This window comes from Hemibagrus wyckioides, linkage group LG09 (genome assembly GCF_019097595.1).
Source record: "Hemibagrus wyckioides isolate EC202008001 linkage group LG09, SWU_Hwy_1.0, whole genome shotgun sequence".
Classification (NCBI taxonomy): domain Eukaryota; kingdom Metazoa; phylum Chordata; class Actinopteri; order Siluriformes; family Bagridae; genus Hemibagrus; species Hemibagrus wyckioides.
Window position 1 is genome coordinate 22400657 of NC_080718.1, and position 15207 is coordinate 22415863.

The window sequence follows — 15207 nt, forward strand, 5'->3', positions numbered from 1 at the left end:
CGCTATATCGAAAATTGAAATAAAAACTTTCACTTGGCACAGATATTCCTAGATCATAACTGATGGCCTTAAAAGGCTTACAGATTGTGTATCTGTTATCAGTTTGGTTATCGGGTATGTTTGTAGCTCTTAACTGTCCGAATGTCCAGCATAAACACCTTCAGTGAAGCAGAATAAGGAGAAAATAGGCAGAAATAAACGACAGGACGTAAATAGCCGAGAGAGGCTTGGGGACAAATGAGAGTAACGTTGAGAGGCTGAGGCTGAGCCCTGAAGGACTCCCATCTGCAGAGTTTACGAGTTAAAACCAAAAGCGGAAAAAAAAAGAACTGGAAAGAAATAATGAGATCAATCCTAATTAGACATCAGTGCCCTAGTCCCTTATTTGTGTTAAAAAAGAAAAGGGGAGGATGAGAGCTGTGTGGCTTCCCCAAGGCTGGACATTAGTTATGGGTTTGGGATAACCACACCTACTCATCCCCCAAAAGCACACACACACACTCAAAAAACACTAACACACACCCATGCTCACAGACACACACACACACACAGAGACATATACTCACAAACACTAACACAGACATTGGCACAGAGACACACACAAATACACACACACAGAGGGAGACAGAGGGAGACAGAGAGAGAGAGAGAGAGAGAGAGGGGGACAGTTTGGGACATACACACAGAGAGAGAGAGAGAGAGAGAGAGAGAGAGAGAGAGAGAGAGAGAAAGAAAGAAAGAAAGAAAGAAAGAAAGAAAGAAAGAAAGAAAGAAAGAAAGAAAGAAAGAAAGAAAGAAAGAAGTGTCATGGACATACACACACTCAGAGAAAGAGAGAGACAGAGAGAGAATGAGAGTGAGAGAGAGAGAGAGAGAGAGACATATATAGAGTTATGGACATACACACTCAAAGAGAAAGAGAGAGTTATGGACATACACACTCAAAGAGAAAGAGAGAGTTATGGACATATACACACTCAGAGAGAGAGGGAGAGAGAGTTATGGACATACACACTCAAAGAGAAAGAGAAAGAGAGAGAGAGAGTTTATGGACATACACATACTCAGAGAGAGAGAGACAGCGTCAGACATAAACACACACACACTCACATACACAAACACACACACACACATACTCACATACACGAATACACACACACACATACTCACATACACGAATACACACACACACATACTCACATACACGAATACACACACACACATACTCACATACACGAATACACACACACACACATACTCACATACACGAATACACACACACACACATACTCACATACACGAATACACACACACACACATACTCACATACACGAATACACACACACACACACTCACATACACGAATACACACACACACACACTCACATACACGAATACACACACACACACACGAATACACACACACACACATACTCACATACACGAACACACACACACACACACACTCACATACACGAATACACACACACACACACATACTCACATACACAAACACACACACACACACACACAACAACAACCCCTAACTGACTTAAGATTATTAGAAGAGATTACAAGAAAAAGAGGAATGCTGAATAAATAAGCTCACAGCAGAGACTGCGCTTTCCGTTTAAACCTTTCTCTAATAAACTCAGGGAATGTGACATTTCAGCTCCGCTAATGACCTTACAGAACAATTTCCATGGCTCTGCTACACTCGGGATCAACAATAAAGGATGGCACGGAAGCCCTGAAGACACTCACACTACCCTGGCCTGCTAGTTGACTTAGCTAAAGGTAGTAATGTTTAATATACACGTTAAAATATGACACTGCAAATGGATACAGAAACGCCACTTCTACTCCGGTGATAAATTCAGGCTGGTTTAATAAACTGGATAGATAGTGTGAGTCTGAACGCACTTGAAGCACAGCATGTCTAACCTGTATAAAGCCATAGATCGTCTGCTGCTGCCCTTTGAGAGAGATGGAGGCCTGCGCTAACAGCCCCGTGATTCTCCACTGGAGTGAGAGCGATTAAAGTGGGTCACGAGCACCGTGACTTTTGTGGCACAGACCGCAAGATGACATTTAGATCCAAGCGGGAGCTCTGAATTACACTAAACCGCTAGAGCATGGAGCAGATTTCAAAGCAGACTGCGGCGTGGAAGAGCTCAGGGATACTTCATGTCTGCGATCACGCTGGGAGGAATATGCTCACGGGGGACGTTCTGACAGCATCTGGACGGCAGGAGAGAAAATCGCTTTCATCGGAATGATGCTTTTTCAGCAGGTAGATGCTAAAAGCCTGTTGCTACATGGAAAATTCCAAGCCTTTATGAACTGCGATATAAATAGATGTAAATGTGAACGCTCGATTTTTATGTAGGTTCACATATTTACATCCAGGATCTGGACGCGAGCTCATCTTCAGCTAATGGTCTGAAGGAGTGACTCTCTTCAATAAATTTTCTTCAATTCCCACGGAAAAAGAAACTGCTTACGCCTGATATTGGAGTTATCCCCGTACCGCTGTCCTTTTCACTCTCTCTGGATCTTGACTAGCAGTAGCTGCACGCTTGTGACAGGCCGCTTTCTCCCCGGAGGTCGTGAGCCCATTCGAGAAGGTAAACATGTCCAGGCCAGTGAGCTAAAACCAGTGAGACGGCACACTGCGGGCAACGATCGCGGTGCATGACACCATTCCTCCAAGCCTGGTCACGACCTTGCCTGAATACTGTGTGGCCCAAAGGACAAACAACAAGCATGCAAACCTGGGCCAAAAGTCAAAAATCACTACAAGATTGAACTAAGCATCTACATAGTATAACATCAGACAATAGGAAAGTGTATAGATGAACTGAGAAGGACCCTTTTTAGTGATTTATTTTAGCGCTACTCACTCTCGTTATCTGTTTCAGAGTAGCATAAAGCTAGAGCAGTGACCAAAGCCCATAGATTTATATCAGAAAGGACATCTTTAAATACTTGCCTTATAATATAGGATATGAACTAATGAGCAAATTATCGATTTTTTTCATTGCTGGACACTCAAAAGAGCTAACTAGCATTTCAGTAGTGTACCAAATGTATGGTGTCGTGAAGGAGGACTTTATGAATATGAACGGCTGATGTCGCAGACTGTGAAGATATATAAGCAAGAATTAAGATAACTGATTTCATTTTGTATTTAAATGTGAAATGGTGATACTGTATCTCAGCCCTGACCCCTTCACTGCTCAGTATCCCTGCCTGTCTCGGTTTGTCCTCGGCTTGCCTTATATGGTCACAGCTTCCTGTTCATGTTTACTCCTGCTGACTGGTTGCTTCCCTGATCGTTTCCACCCGCTCTTCGCTTCGCTTGCAAAAGCGTGCTTGTTTGTCTGTGTAACTAAGCTGTGTTTTTAAAGCAGTCCTGTTTCATAACATACACCTCTGCTTAACGTACTGACAACCGTTATGGAAATACAGCCTTAATAAACAAAGCTACGGGTAGGCGCTTGGGTCACGTTCTTCGTAAACCGGCCGACTGGAGAATATATACATTCAACTGAGCGGAGGAAATAAAGAACCTGAGGTACTTGTAATTATAAACACATATTTATCAAAAGATAAGAATGTGTCAAAGACCAATAGCGGGCCAGAAAATGAAAATCAGGAAGTGAAACAAGATGACTCTGGATTTTGTAAAGCTGCATGCTCTGAACTGGAGGTGGGAAAACTGTAAAGCACACATATCTTAAAGTCAGGGCTTATGTGTGGTTTGTGCACGCCACACTGCTCAATTAACGTGATGAGCCACGCAGACATGAATGTGTGATGGGGATGACGGAAGGTCTCGTACCAGTGAGTCAAAAAGGAAGTCTACAAAGCTGCTTGAGAGCACTGGTTGCTGTGCGTAAAACATCTGGCACACAGTTCCTCTGTGAAGACGACGTCTAATAGAGAGAAGACTTTTTCCTCTTTCAACACCGATGATGAAACCTGGAAGTTACAGCCATGACTGATACGAATCCCATTGCTTTAAATTGAAGGATTTCATGCATTTTTGTTCAAATAAATGATAAGCAAACAAGCAAATACTTAAACTCTAGACTATCAGCTTCATATTAATGCATTCGTGAAAAATATGACTATTATAAACAATATTAAATATATCACATAATATGCAAAATAAATTAAATGTCCCAGGCACTGTACAATGCAAGGCACCAAAACTACCTGGAAATAACGACCATTTATAACACAAAAAAAAGCACTGTGTTAATTAAGATGAAATGTTTTTAGGACATTTTGATTTTATACTGAAAGACCGTTCTTCTGTGGGCTGTTTTGATGCAACCCTTTAGCTTTAGGTAACCTTCATTTCACATTCCTATTGTCCAAAACTCCCTCTGACACAGTCACACAGCTGGACCGAGCTCAATTCAGTCAGTGTCCGCACCGAGAGATACAACACGGACGCGGTGACAGTAATGACGGATGCCGCTTTCAGTATGTTTATCATCATTTCAGATCTCTTGGGGAAGACACAAAGCCAAGGCCACTGAGCCAAGACCTCCTGAGGCTATATGAGCTCTCTCTCTCTCACACACACACAGAAGCAGAGAGCAAAAGCAGGAGAAGAGAAATAGCTAGAGGGTTAGTGAGAGAGAGAGAGAGAGAGAGAGAGAGAGAGAGAGAGAGAATGCCTGTAGTTACAGAGCAGCTCAGAGCTGATAGGGACTGACGTGCTGCTGCTGATTAGTCAACTCACAGCCACAGTAACCACTACACACGCGCACACACACACACACACACAGATTTCTTTTTTATCATTGTGTTTATTATAATCTTTGTATTAAAGGTGTGTATCTCTCCTTTTATCTCTCCTTTTGATATATTAGAAAGTACCCAAGTTTTAACACAAACCTTCTAATGGTATAACTCTAGAGCAGTTTAATGGGGTGCAGTTCAGGACTGAGTCTTTAAAAAGAAATAAAAGAGAGATAAAAGGAAAAAGAAGCCACACCTCCTTTACTGACAGGCTCAGGCCACACCTCTTTCACTGACAGGCTCAGAGGCCACACCTCTTTCACTGACAGGCTCAGGCCACACCTCTTTCACTGACAGGCTCAGAAGCCACACCTCTTTCACTGACAGGCTCAGGCCACACCTCTTTCACTGACAGGCTCAGAAGCCACACCTCTTTCACTGACAGGCTCAGGCCACACCTCTTTCACTGACAGGCTCAGGCCACACCTCTTTCACTGACAGGCTCAGAAGCCACACCTCTTTCACTGACAGGCTCAGGCCACACCTCTTTCACTGATAGTCTTAGAGGCTACACCTTTTTCACTGACAAGCACAGAGGCCACACCTCTTTCACAAGCCCTGACAGACCCAGATGCCACAGCTCCTTTATTGTGAGCCAGAGTCACACCTCATTGCTGGGACTAACAAAAACATACCAAAACTAAACAACAGCATTCTAGTAACACAAAAATAGGTACATGTGTTCTGGCATGTCACAAGAATGAAAATGAAAATGTCGATTTCTTACCTACTGCCTCCTAACTTTTTTTTTTCCCAAAACACATTGCTTTGAAATGGTGCTATGTTTCAAATCTGTGAAACTTTACACCTCTACATAATATACCTCTATCTCTGCATGCGTGTTTTCATGCTTGTGTGCTCACACATCTCTCTTTTTGTGCGTGTGTGTGTGTGTGTTTGCATGCCTTTATGCCTACCTTGAGGAGATAGATGGGTATGTTGCTGAAGTCCACCGGGAGCTTGAGCAGAAAGCGGGCCGAGAACTCGCCTGTCTGAAAAACACAGGCATAAAACCCATTAACACACAGACAGGAACATGAACACAACAAACACACAGTGCTTATCGAAAGAGGCGAGAAAAACATTGTGCTGAAGGTCATAAGACTGAAGTCGAGAAATAAACCAGTGCTGAAGTGGATATTTGGTCAGATTTTGATAAACATATCAGTGCAGTGATGACGACTTTCACCAGCCAATGTAGTAATCATAGGACAGAGCCGAGAGATATGAGGATATAATTTTGATATTGAACTTTATTACGTCAAAATATAATTGTGATGACTGTGCATGGATTTCAAACATGATCACTAAATTATCACACACAGAAACAAATACATTTGCAGGGTTAAATTTTAGTTTCTTCTGACCTTTCAAATTTGTTGTGAAAATCTATTTCAAATACTTTTGCAACCGGATTCATCACTTTTTCTCGATTTCTGTACACATCCACATGATCACTTGATGCTGACCATCGTGTTACATGTATTCTGAGTTGCATCATCATGCAATGTTCTGCAATGTTTGGTAAGAGCTGTCAGTTATCCCACAAACCACAGCTTATTTGCCACATCCCTTTAGAGGCAATGAAGCAATGCATACAATCGCGTACACACCCAGACGGTACGATTTCCAATATTCCGTGCTCCAGGTGCTTCTGTACACAGTGAACTCAGTTGGAATTCTGCTGCATCTTTCTATATATATATATATGTATGTATATGTATATATATATATATATATATATATATATATATATATATATATATATATATATATATATATATATATATATATATATATATATATATATATATATATATATATATACATATATATATATATATATATATATATATATATATATATATATATATATATATATATATATATATACACATACACACACATTTTTTAAAATGTAAAATATTTTTTTACAAAAATTTAATATGTAATATATATTTTTTAATATATATATTTTTTTAATATTTTTAAAAATATTTCACTTATATTTCATTTAATTAATTAATTAATTGATTGATTTTTTTATTTTTGCTTTTTATAATACAAACAGTTGAAAAGCATTTCATGTGCATGTCATACAGTGCATGATTGGTGTACGTCTTCAAAACATCTGTAAAATGTCAATCATTCTAGAGTTATATGTCAATCTGTTATTTTTTATCAGAATTAGACTGAAGATTTTGTGTATTTCTCTAAAAGGGAATTCATTTTATTTCAATATTAAAATGCAAAATCCCCCCCCCCAATAATTAATAGCATAAGGGCAAATAATTGTAACCTATCCTGTGTCACTATGTATGAATTATTTCCACCCTTCAGCACTGGTATTTGAACACACAATATTCTGATCACACACACATAAACGGCTGAGCCACTGCCCCATCACCTTCCACCCATCTGTTTTTTCTCTCTCCAAAATTACCCAGCTGTTCTTGCGTCCGGCGTAGATCTCCATGCTGCGTCCGTAGTTGGGGTCATCGAGCAGGCTGTCGTACTCGAAGAGCAGGCGTGAGCTATCCTTCAGTCTTTGGCACTGGTACTGGTGGTACTGCTGCAGGAGCTCCTTCACCAGCTGCAGCAGACACTCGGAGTCGCTGGAGTCCCAGGCCACCAGGTGCTACACAAAAACACACCACACAAGTTAGCTTTCAGGACAGTTCAGTGCACTCTCAGTTTTTGTAAAGCTTCTATTATGGTAGAAGATTGCAGGATTACATGGAAGGGCAAACAGGAAAAAGGACAGTGCAGCTGAACACCAGTGATGCTTAGTTGTTGTTGTTCACTGGGCTGCTCGCCACAGCAGATCATTTGGTCTGCATGTTTTGATTTGGCACAGGTTTTGGCCCAACCTGATGCAACTCTCATTTTATCCAGGCTTGGGACCAAGAGTTAACTCTTCAGTGGCTTGGTTAGGTCCCTGCCCGGGAATTGAACCCTGGCCACGGCAATGAGAGCGCGGGACCCTGCTGCTGCTGGACCACCAGGAGGCTTAACCAGTGATGCTTGCTTGTACAGGAGCAAAATAAATTACATTCTTAGATTATATAACTGCATGCTCCTTTCTTGTATCTCCAACCTTCTCTATATAATTCACATCACTGTAACAAAGTAGACTTTGAATGCTGTATGTCGAAGAAAAAGTACACCAGAGACCAGAGTTGGTGTATATATATTGATTTCAGACCATAACAAAATAATTTGGCAAATATATATGGGGTCTGACATTTGCTGCCCTTTTTTTTTTTTAAATAAATGTCTTATGGATGATATACCCTTAATGATTTGCCCTTTGTCTAAACGGTTTATACTAGTCTGAATCATTTTACCAGGATGCAGAGAACTGCTGCTGAAAACATAAAGACTGTACTGTGAATCTTACTCATGATATGCACACACATGGTACTGAGTGACTCTTACAGGGTACTGCTGTCGAAGACTAAATATTTATAATCCCACTATCCTCGGTCATCCAGAGTAAGAGGAGTTTCCTTTTGAATGTGGTTCATCCACGGGTTTCCCCTTGCCACTCTTAGCTGTGGCTTGCTCATTAGTGACCTAAATCTACATCTGGATTTTTGTAAAGCTGTATTGTGACACTGACTACTGTAAAGTGCTCTTACTAAATGGAAACTGCATTGAACTGATGTAGCCTGGAAGAATAAGAAGTCAATAACACCTAATAAAACTTATTTTACATTAATTGCAGTGTCATGACCCTGTAATGAATGAGTACTTACTTACAAGAGCTATAAGAGCTAAGCAGTACCTGGAATGCCTCATGCCTGGAACCAGAACCTTAACAGGGAAATGATCCTATTTTACATAAAGGAACTAGTGATTCTTTCAGTTCTTTAGCTTCTGCTCAATAATGTAAAAGCACGTCAGCGGGTCTGTGTGACTGGACATCGCCTTGTTCTCTGAAGCAGTTATTTACAGGATAGATTTAAGCTCCATCCAAACATGTCATGGGTGATGGACTACAGTTGGGATAAATTGAAAACAAGTCGCATCAAGCTCACTTCCTGATCTAGTGACCCATAATTACATTCTTCCATCATCCTCTTTACGGGAAAAATCTCTGTCCCACTGGATATCCTGAAGTTTCTTTCATCCCCTGCTGACTCTTCATGTCTCGCTCTGTTCATAAGCAGGGTAGAATTCCGCCATACTTCTGCCAAAGTATTTTAACAATGTGGCCCAAAGCATAAGAAAAATAGGCTACTGAGATTACTGGCAAAAGAGGAAGGGGACTGTTCACTCAAGGGGGAGATAAGCACAACCTTGCTCTGATGCCAATTTCTCCACAATGGTTTGGAATGCGATAGAGCACCATCAATTAAGGACAAGACGTAAAAAAATAAAATAACAGTAAGCCCGGGATTGTTATTCCACGTTCTGGCATTAGGGTTGGGGGACGTGTGCGCCAGCGAGGAGAACTGAGTGGGTGTTCGCCAGAAACGGCGCTCTCAGAGAATGTGTGAGCGGAGAGTTCGTTCTTGCCAGCGCAGTCTGCTTGCCTCATTTTGCAGACCTCTCCTCCTACAGGCTGACCTCATTTGCATAAGTGATCCCTGATTTGCATGAGCTTTCTTGACGAGGAAACAGGTATGTAAATTCGTTGCATGGGGCAAAAAAAAAAAAAAAACCCGAAGCACCTCATTTCACCTAGCGATCCACCGTCCTCTTTGCTGGCCTGATTCTACTAAACGGCGCTCCGAATTTCCGAGGGGTAATTGCTTCCTGATGCGTGAAGGCTCACAAAGCCTTAAAATAAATTGCAGTGACACCGAATCTTAGGACGAAAAGAAAAACAAACAAGAAAAAGCATTTCGAAAACAGCTAATAATAATGATGTTAATAATAGATAAGCACACCAGCATTTGCTCAGACTAGTCAACTAACACACTGACTAATTGTCACTATGATGATGATGTCAACTAGATCACTGACGAGGAAAAAACAGAAGGGCAGATGCAAGCTAAATGCCACTATCCATACCGACTCAGGTAGGTTAGAGTCTATTAGCCATTGGCTTGTGATTATTAAGGCCTAAAATGCTTGATTTTGATGGCCACAACAATTTTTGTGGGGGTTTTTGGGCATTTTTTTGCCCTAAAACTACTTGAATTGGCATGATTGCAAGCACAGGATTCTTATTTTGAACTACGATAGCTTGACGTTTATTGAAGAGGGTTTTGGCGGATTGCGTCATGTCCAAATCTGCAGAAAATCAGAGGTAATTTTGAATAAATGCAAGCTACTTTCAATATCACAGATTTTGCTTGAATTTCTGCAATCCTGAAGGAACTGATTAGCAACTCACGTCAGTTCACAAAGCGTTATATCGAGTAAATCGTCAGAAACTAGCGACTCGAGTGTTGAAAATAGTGGGGATTTATCAGGCTCCATGGGCATGAGCTTCCACGCTGCGCCCTATTTCATGCATGCTATTTCATTTGGCTTCATTATTCTGCACATTTATTATTCCTATTTATCTTATACTCCGAGTTCGGTCGCTGCTAAACTACACAACCATCTGAATAATCACCAAAAAGCGACGGATCATCAAAAAAATCAGCTGCTATGAATGCAACCCAAACAAACACATCTTAACACCTGACACTGTTTTAGACTGTGAAATGACAGTGATACAGTTCTAAATTTCACTATTTCCATGACTCATGAGTCTCTATACGAGCTTTATTAAGCTGGGGTTTTCGAGCAGACTGGATGTCCATTCAGACTCACGTTGTGTAACTCGTTAAGCCGACAATCCCGAGTATGCGGCTGTAATTGACGGATCTAATTGAAATGCCTGCAGAAGAATGGTAACGAGAGATGATGGAGGTTCTTCTGCATGCAGACCGGCTTAACGGTCAAAAATGGACAGAGTGTCTGCTGTGGAGGGCAAAAAACACTACAGCAATCCATTGACACGCAGGAAGATAAGCAGGCAGACACACACATCTGAATTTCTGCCTCGAAGGCATTATCTTTAGAAGCTATTTACAGGTTGGAGGGACTGTCCTCTAGCTTTTCACTTAATCTGCTGTAAACCACCACTCGCTTCAGGGCTCAAAGCATTCAATATTACAGACATGATAATTCAGGGGAAAGATGGTGCCTGATGATAATGGAAAAGAATGCAATGAGGCAACTTTTCTGTAAAGAGTCCAGCAATCTTTACAGCCAGACCTTGGGAAATTCCCCTATACAGGTGTGTTTGGAGTGTGTGTGTGTTTTTTTTTTTGTTTTTTTTACTGAAACTGTGTTGACCTCTTATTCCCTGCACTCACTGCAACCTTTTAGAGCAATACCATCATGATTTATGACTCTCATACCTCAACTCCAGTATGACCCTGGAGAAGCAATGCTATTATCCGTTCTAACGAAATCATTAAGATTCCATGTGGGAGGAGCGGTCATGAGAAAGTTGGATTTCTCATGTCTGTGTATGAGAGGAGTTCTTTTCTGGTTAGTGTCTCACGATAAATACAGACACGATTTCACTGATAAGACTTGCAATCCATGATTACCAGATTTGATATATGAACACTGAACAAAGCAGTTTACTTAAATAGCTCTAAAGTGTAAAGCTGAATAGAAGATTCGTTCCTGTGAAACTAGCCAATCGTGGGCGTCTATGAGCTCATGTATGCAGAAGAGGGCAGAATTTATTTTTCTGAGTGTGTTACTGAGACCAAACTGGGAAGAAAATTAAGGAAAACACTGGACACGTCAGCTGCAGTCCGAGCGTGATTGTTCCCTGTGGTCCATTTTTTTGTTTTACTTAATGCTATCAAATCCCCATGCATTTGCGTTCATCTTATATTATTACAAATCATTTTATTATTAAAATTATTATTATTTTGGCCCTACTATGCAGCTCACTTCTTCTGTGCCCAACAACTTTCCCCTGTTTTTCATGGTACATATGTGTTGTGGAAACTAATGATGTCGACATCGGCTAAAACATTCATGCAGGTTGCTTTACTTCCTGAACCTAGTGCGGACCAGAGTACGAGTTCTGTTTACATTTAAGTTCCACTGCTACCAGATGTAGTCTCAGGTAGCTGTAGACAAGTTCCAGAGCAACCAGAAGTAGTCTCAGGGAGCAGTAGACAAATTCCAGTGTAAACAGAGGTAGTCTCGGGTAACTGTAGACAAGTTCCAATGCAACCAGAAGAAGTCCCAGGGAGCAGTAGACAAGTTCCAGTTCAACCAGAAGTAGTGTCAGGGAGCAGTACACGAGTTCCAATGTAACCAGACGTAGTCTCAGGAAGCTGTGGACAAGTTCCAGTGCAACCAGAAGTAGTCTCAAGGCACAGTAGACAAGTTCCAGTGTAACCAGAAGTAGTCTCAAGGAGCAGTAGAAAAGTTCCAATGTAACCAGACATAGTCTCAGGGAGCAGTATACGAGTTCCAGTGTAACCAGACGTTGTCTCAGGAAGCAGTGGACAAGTTCCAGTTCAACCAGAAGTAGTCTCAGGGAGCAGCAGACAAGTTCCAATGTAACCAGATGTAGTCTCAGGAACAAGTTCTGGGTTTGGAACAGTGGTACACATCCTTGTCCACATGACAGCTTACTGTGACTCTGAACTGTGGTCTGTTTCAGGCTAAACTGCCAGTATGAAAGCGTCTAAAAACCTTTTTTTGGTTTGAGACAAGCAAAACAAAATAGTGTACATGTGCATTAACTTCATTCAACCTTGCCTTAAAACAAATCAATAAATATATATATTATACATTATTTCTGGGGCATCTAAACTGGTGGAATATCGAATGGATAAAACTATGGTTCCTTGAAGCAAGCACCTTGTCCAGGAAAAAAACCCCAAAAAAACAAGAGACGAGACGGAGAGCGAGTAGAATAAACAGTCAATAACGAAATGGTGTTAAGCCTTCCCTGAAGTTAATGATTTTCCTATAACAGCACATCCTCAAAGAGTCTTATTCCTCTAAGAACATAGCAATGTGCCAAGTCTTATATATTCATTAATTAAATAAACACAGGGAATACATTATATCTGTTTATAGTAACATGGTGTGGAACATCTCTGAAACAAGTTCACTTACATTACATTATAACAGTTCTACCTTCTTCCTTTTCCACACTTTCTTTTTCCTTTCTCGAAGTTCTAAACAATAGCTAAACAAAACAAAACCTCAGCTTATCATATTACCAAGGAAAGGAAACCAGAATTCCTTTGTGTAAACTTTCCGAAGAAGGGAAAACTATTGACTGATATTAAAGCGTGACTCCCTGCATAACTGGCTTCTTCACACGTTCCTGTGATTTAGCCATTATTACAGAAATTAATACACACCTTATGATATGAATTACAACTGATTGTAACCAGACTCAGAGCTGTCTGCTGTTGACGATGAATTGACACCTTCTGATTAATTGCTTGTTTTAAAAACGTGAAGCAGGTTTCTTTTCCTACGTCAATCAAGATGAGCAATTTAGATTAAAAAAAGAAGTTTAGGAAAATATGACATATTATTAGCAAGTCATATTTCACTGGTTTTCACACACAGACCCAGACACAAAAACAAAGAACCACAGGAATCAGTCACTGCTCTATGAATGTCTCTCCTCTCTGTGCCCAAGTCAGAGGTCAAACCCATTAGAGAGCTGCTTTATGGAGAGTACACAATATTGAGGCTGTAGAAACATGACCACTCAGCAGCAGCGCTGAAAATAACTCGGCGGAATGGAGCGTCCGAGCCGGCTGACCTCCGTGTGTCTGGCCGTCTGGACACGCTTCGCCCTGAGGATCGATATCGGGGTGGGGGAAAAAGTTTCATTGTGTCTGTGAAGGCTTGGCCCATTCTCTCCAGGCTGTACAGGAAGCCAGGGTGAAGGCAGGACACGCTCGAGCCAGTAATGACATCATCATCGTGGCCTGTTAGCGGTTACCAGTAAGAGCGGGATTCCCGCAACAGCGTGGGCAAGAAACACAAAGATGGCTATTGAAAGCGGAGAGGGAGAATGAAAGAGAGAGAAAGGATGGAAGAGGAAAACACACTGTGTCAGCAGGGAGATTCTGCAGACCGGTCAAAGACTGTCCGAATGTGACCAGTAGCCCACGATACTGGCGACAGTATGAAAGCTGTGCTGAATCTCCTGCTGAGAACAATAAAACAAAGACCTACACAGGTAGAGTGACGCAATATTTACAGTGTGACTCACGCAGAAAGTCCTGTCTGCCTGGAAACATGCTCGTATTTGGAGGAGGACAAAGCAATCTTTCACCACAGCAATAAGTTTATGTACACACACACACACACACACACACACCTTTCTCATATTTACCCTCCCACTAAGGCACTATACATGTTGATGCATGACAGCTTTTGTCATCTAAATTGAACACCAGTTCAAGCATACAAGTTTGCAACTAGTAATACTGGCAACAGTAATACTAGTTAACTAACTAGTACCAGAACAACAGTATCAGTATCTGCACCCGGATTTAAACCTGACGTACCTGTGGTCTCAACAACAAGAGGTCGTTCCTTTTTTTAGTTCTTTTCAGAAATATGCCACTAGGTGCTCGGAAACCAGTGAGGGAAAAAAAACCCCTAGTGGTTGATATTCCAGTACTGGTAACAAGGTGTGTGAATTCTGGCTCTGAGAGTTCCTCAACCTCAGCTACTTCACTTCAGGTCATAACCGGTCTCAACTACAGATATAAATGAGACTGTGTGTGTGTGTGTGTGTGTGTGTGTGTGTTTTGTGCGGTTCAGTTTCCCAAAATATAATCAACCTCATGTAAAGCACCAAAACCCTGACCAGGCAGTTACTAAAGATGAATGAAGGAACTATTTAGCACTCTGTAGGTGCAACACAATGACCTGTAGCTTTCATATCTATATATTCATATCTATTTAGAAGATATTATGTAATGAATTATTCATAATCATTTCATATCTCTTTCCATTCCCAGGATTGGAGCATGTCTGCAACTTTTTATTTTTTAAGAAACTAGAAATATACTTCTTCCCTAGTTACATATCTGCGGTTAAATCTGTTAGATGTAAGATAGCAGAAGTAAAAGGCTTTCACTTGTATTCTGCCATTTCTAATGAAAGCTGAATATACCACAATGGAACCTGCAACATCTTCCTTTCCTGTTTGGTCCTCGCGGCTTTTGCAATCTTCAGAAGGAGATCAGGAGTACTCAATGCGCATGGCTGAATGCTGATCTGCCAGAGCTGTGCCAAGGACAGATGTGCCGTGGGCTTAACGCCTCCAGACTCTGCACTACTTGCTACAGTTTAGAGGAAACGCCCATTTTTTCCCGAACCCTGGGACTTCACTCCCACGTGCTCGAGAGTTCTGTGTGGCGACTGACACGTTATTAT

General features: G+C 41.2%; 1 protein-coding gene across 6 annotated transcripts in view; it reads right to left on the reverse strand.

Moving 5' to 3' along the window:
- The window catches only part of babam2 (BRISC and BRCA1 A complex member 2), a 79679-nt gene that overhangs the window by 43645 nt on the left and 20827 nt on the right, over positions 1-15207 (reverse strand). For all 6 annotated transcript variants that reach the window (XM_058398741.1, XM_058398739.1, XM_058398736.1 and 3 more), the window contains exons 5-6: positions 7259-7453; positions 5733-5807 (exon numbers count right to left, since the gene is read on the reverse strand). In XM_058398741.1, the coding sequence (XP_058254724.1) occupies positions 5733-5807; positions 7259-7453 (270 nt within the window). The remainder of the gene's footprint in view (positions 1-5732; positions 5808-7258; positions 7454-15207) is intronic.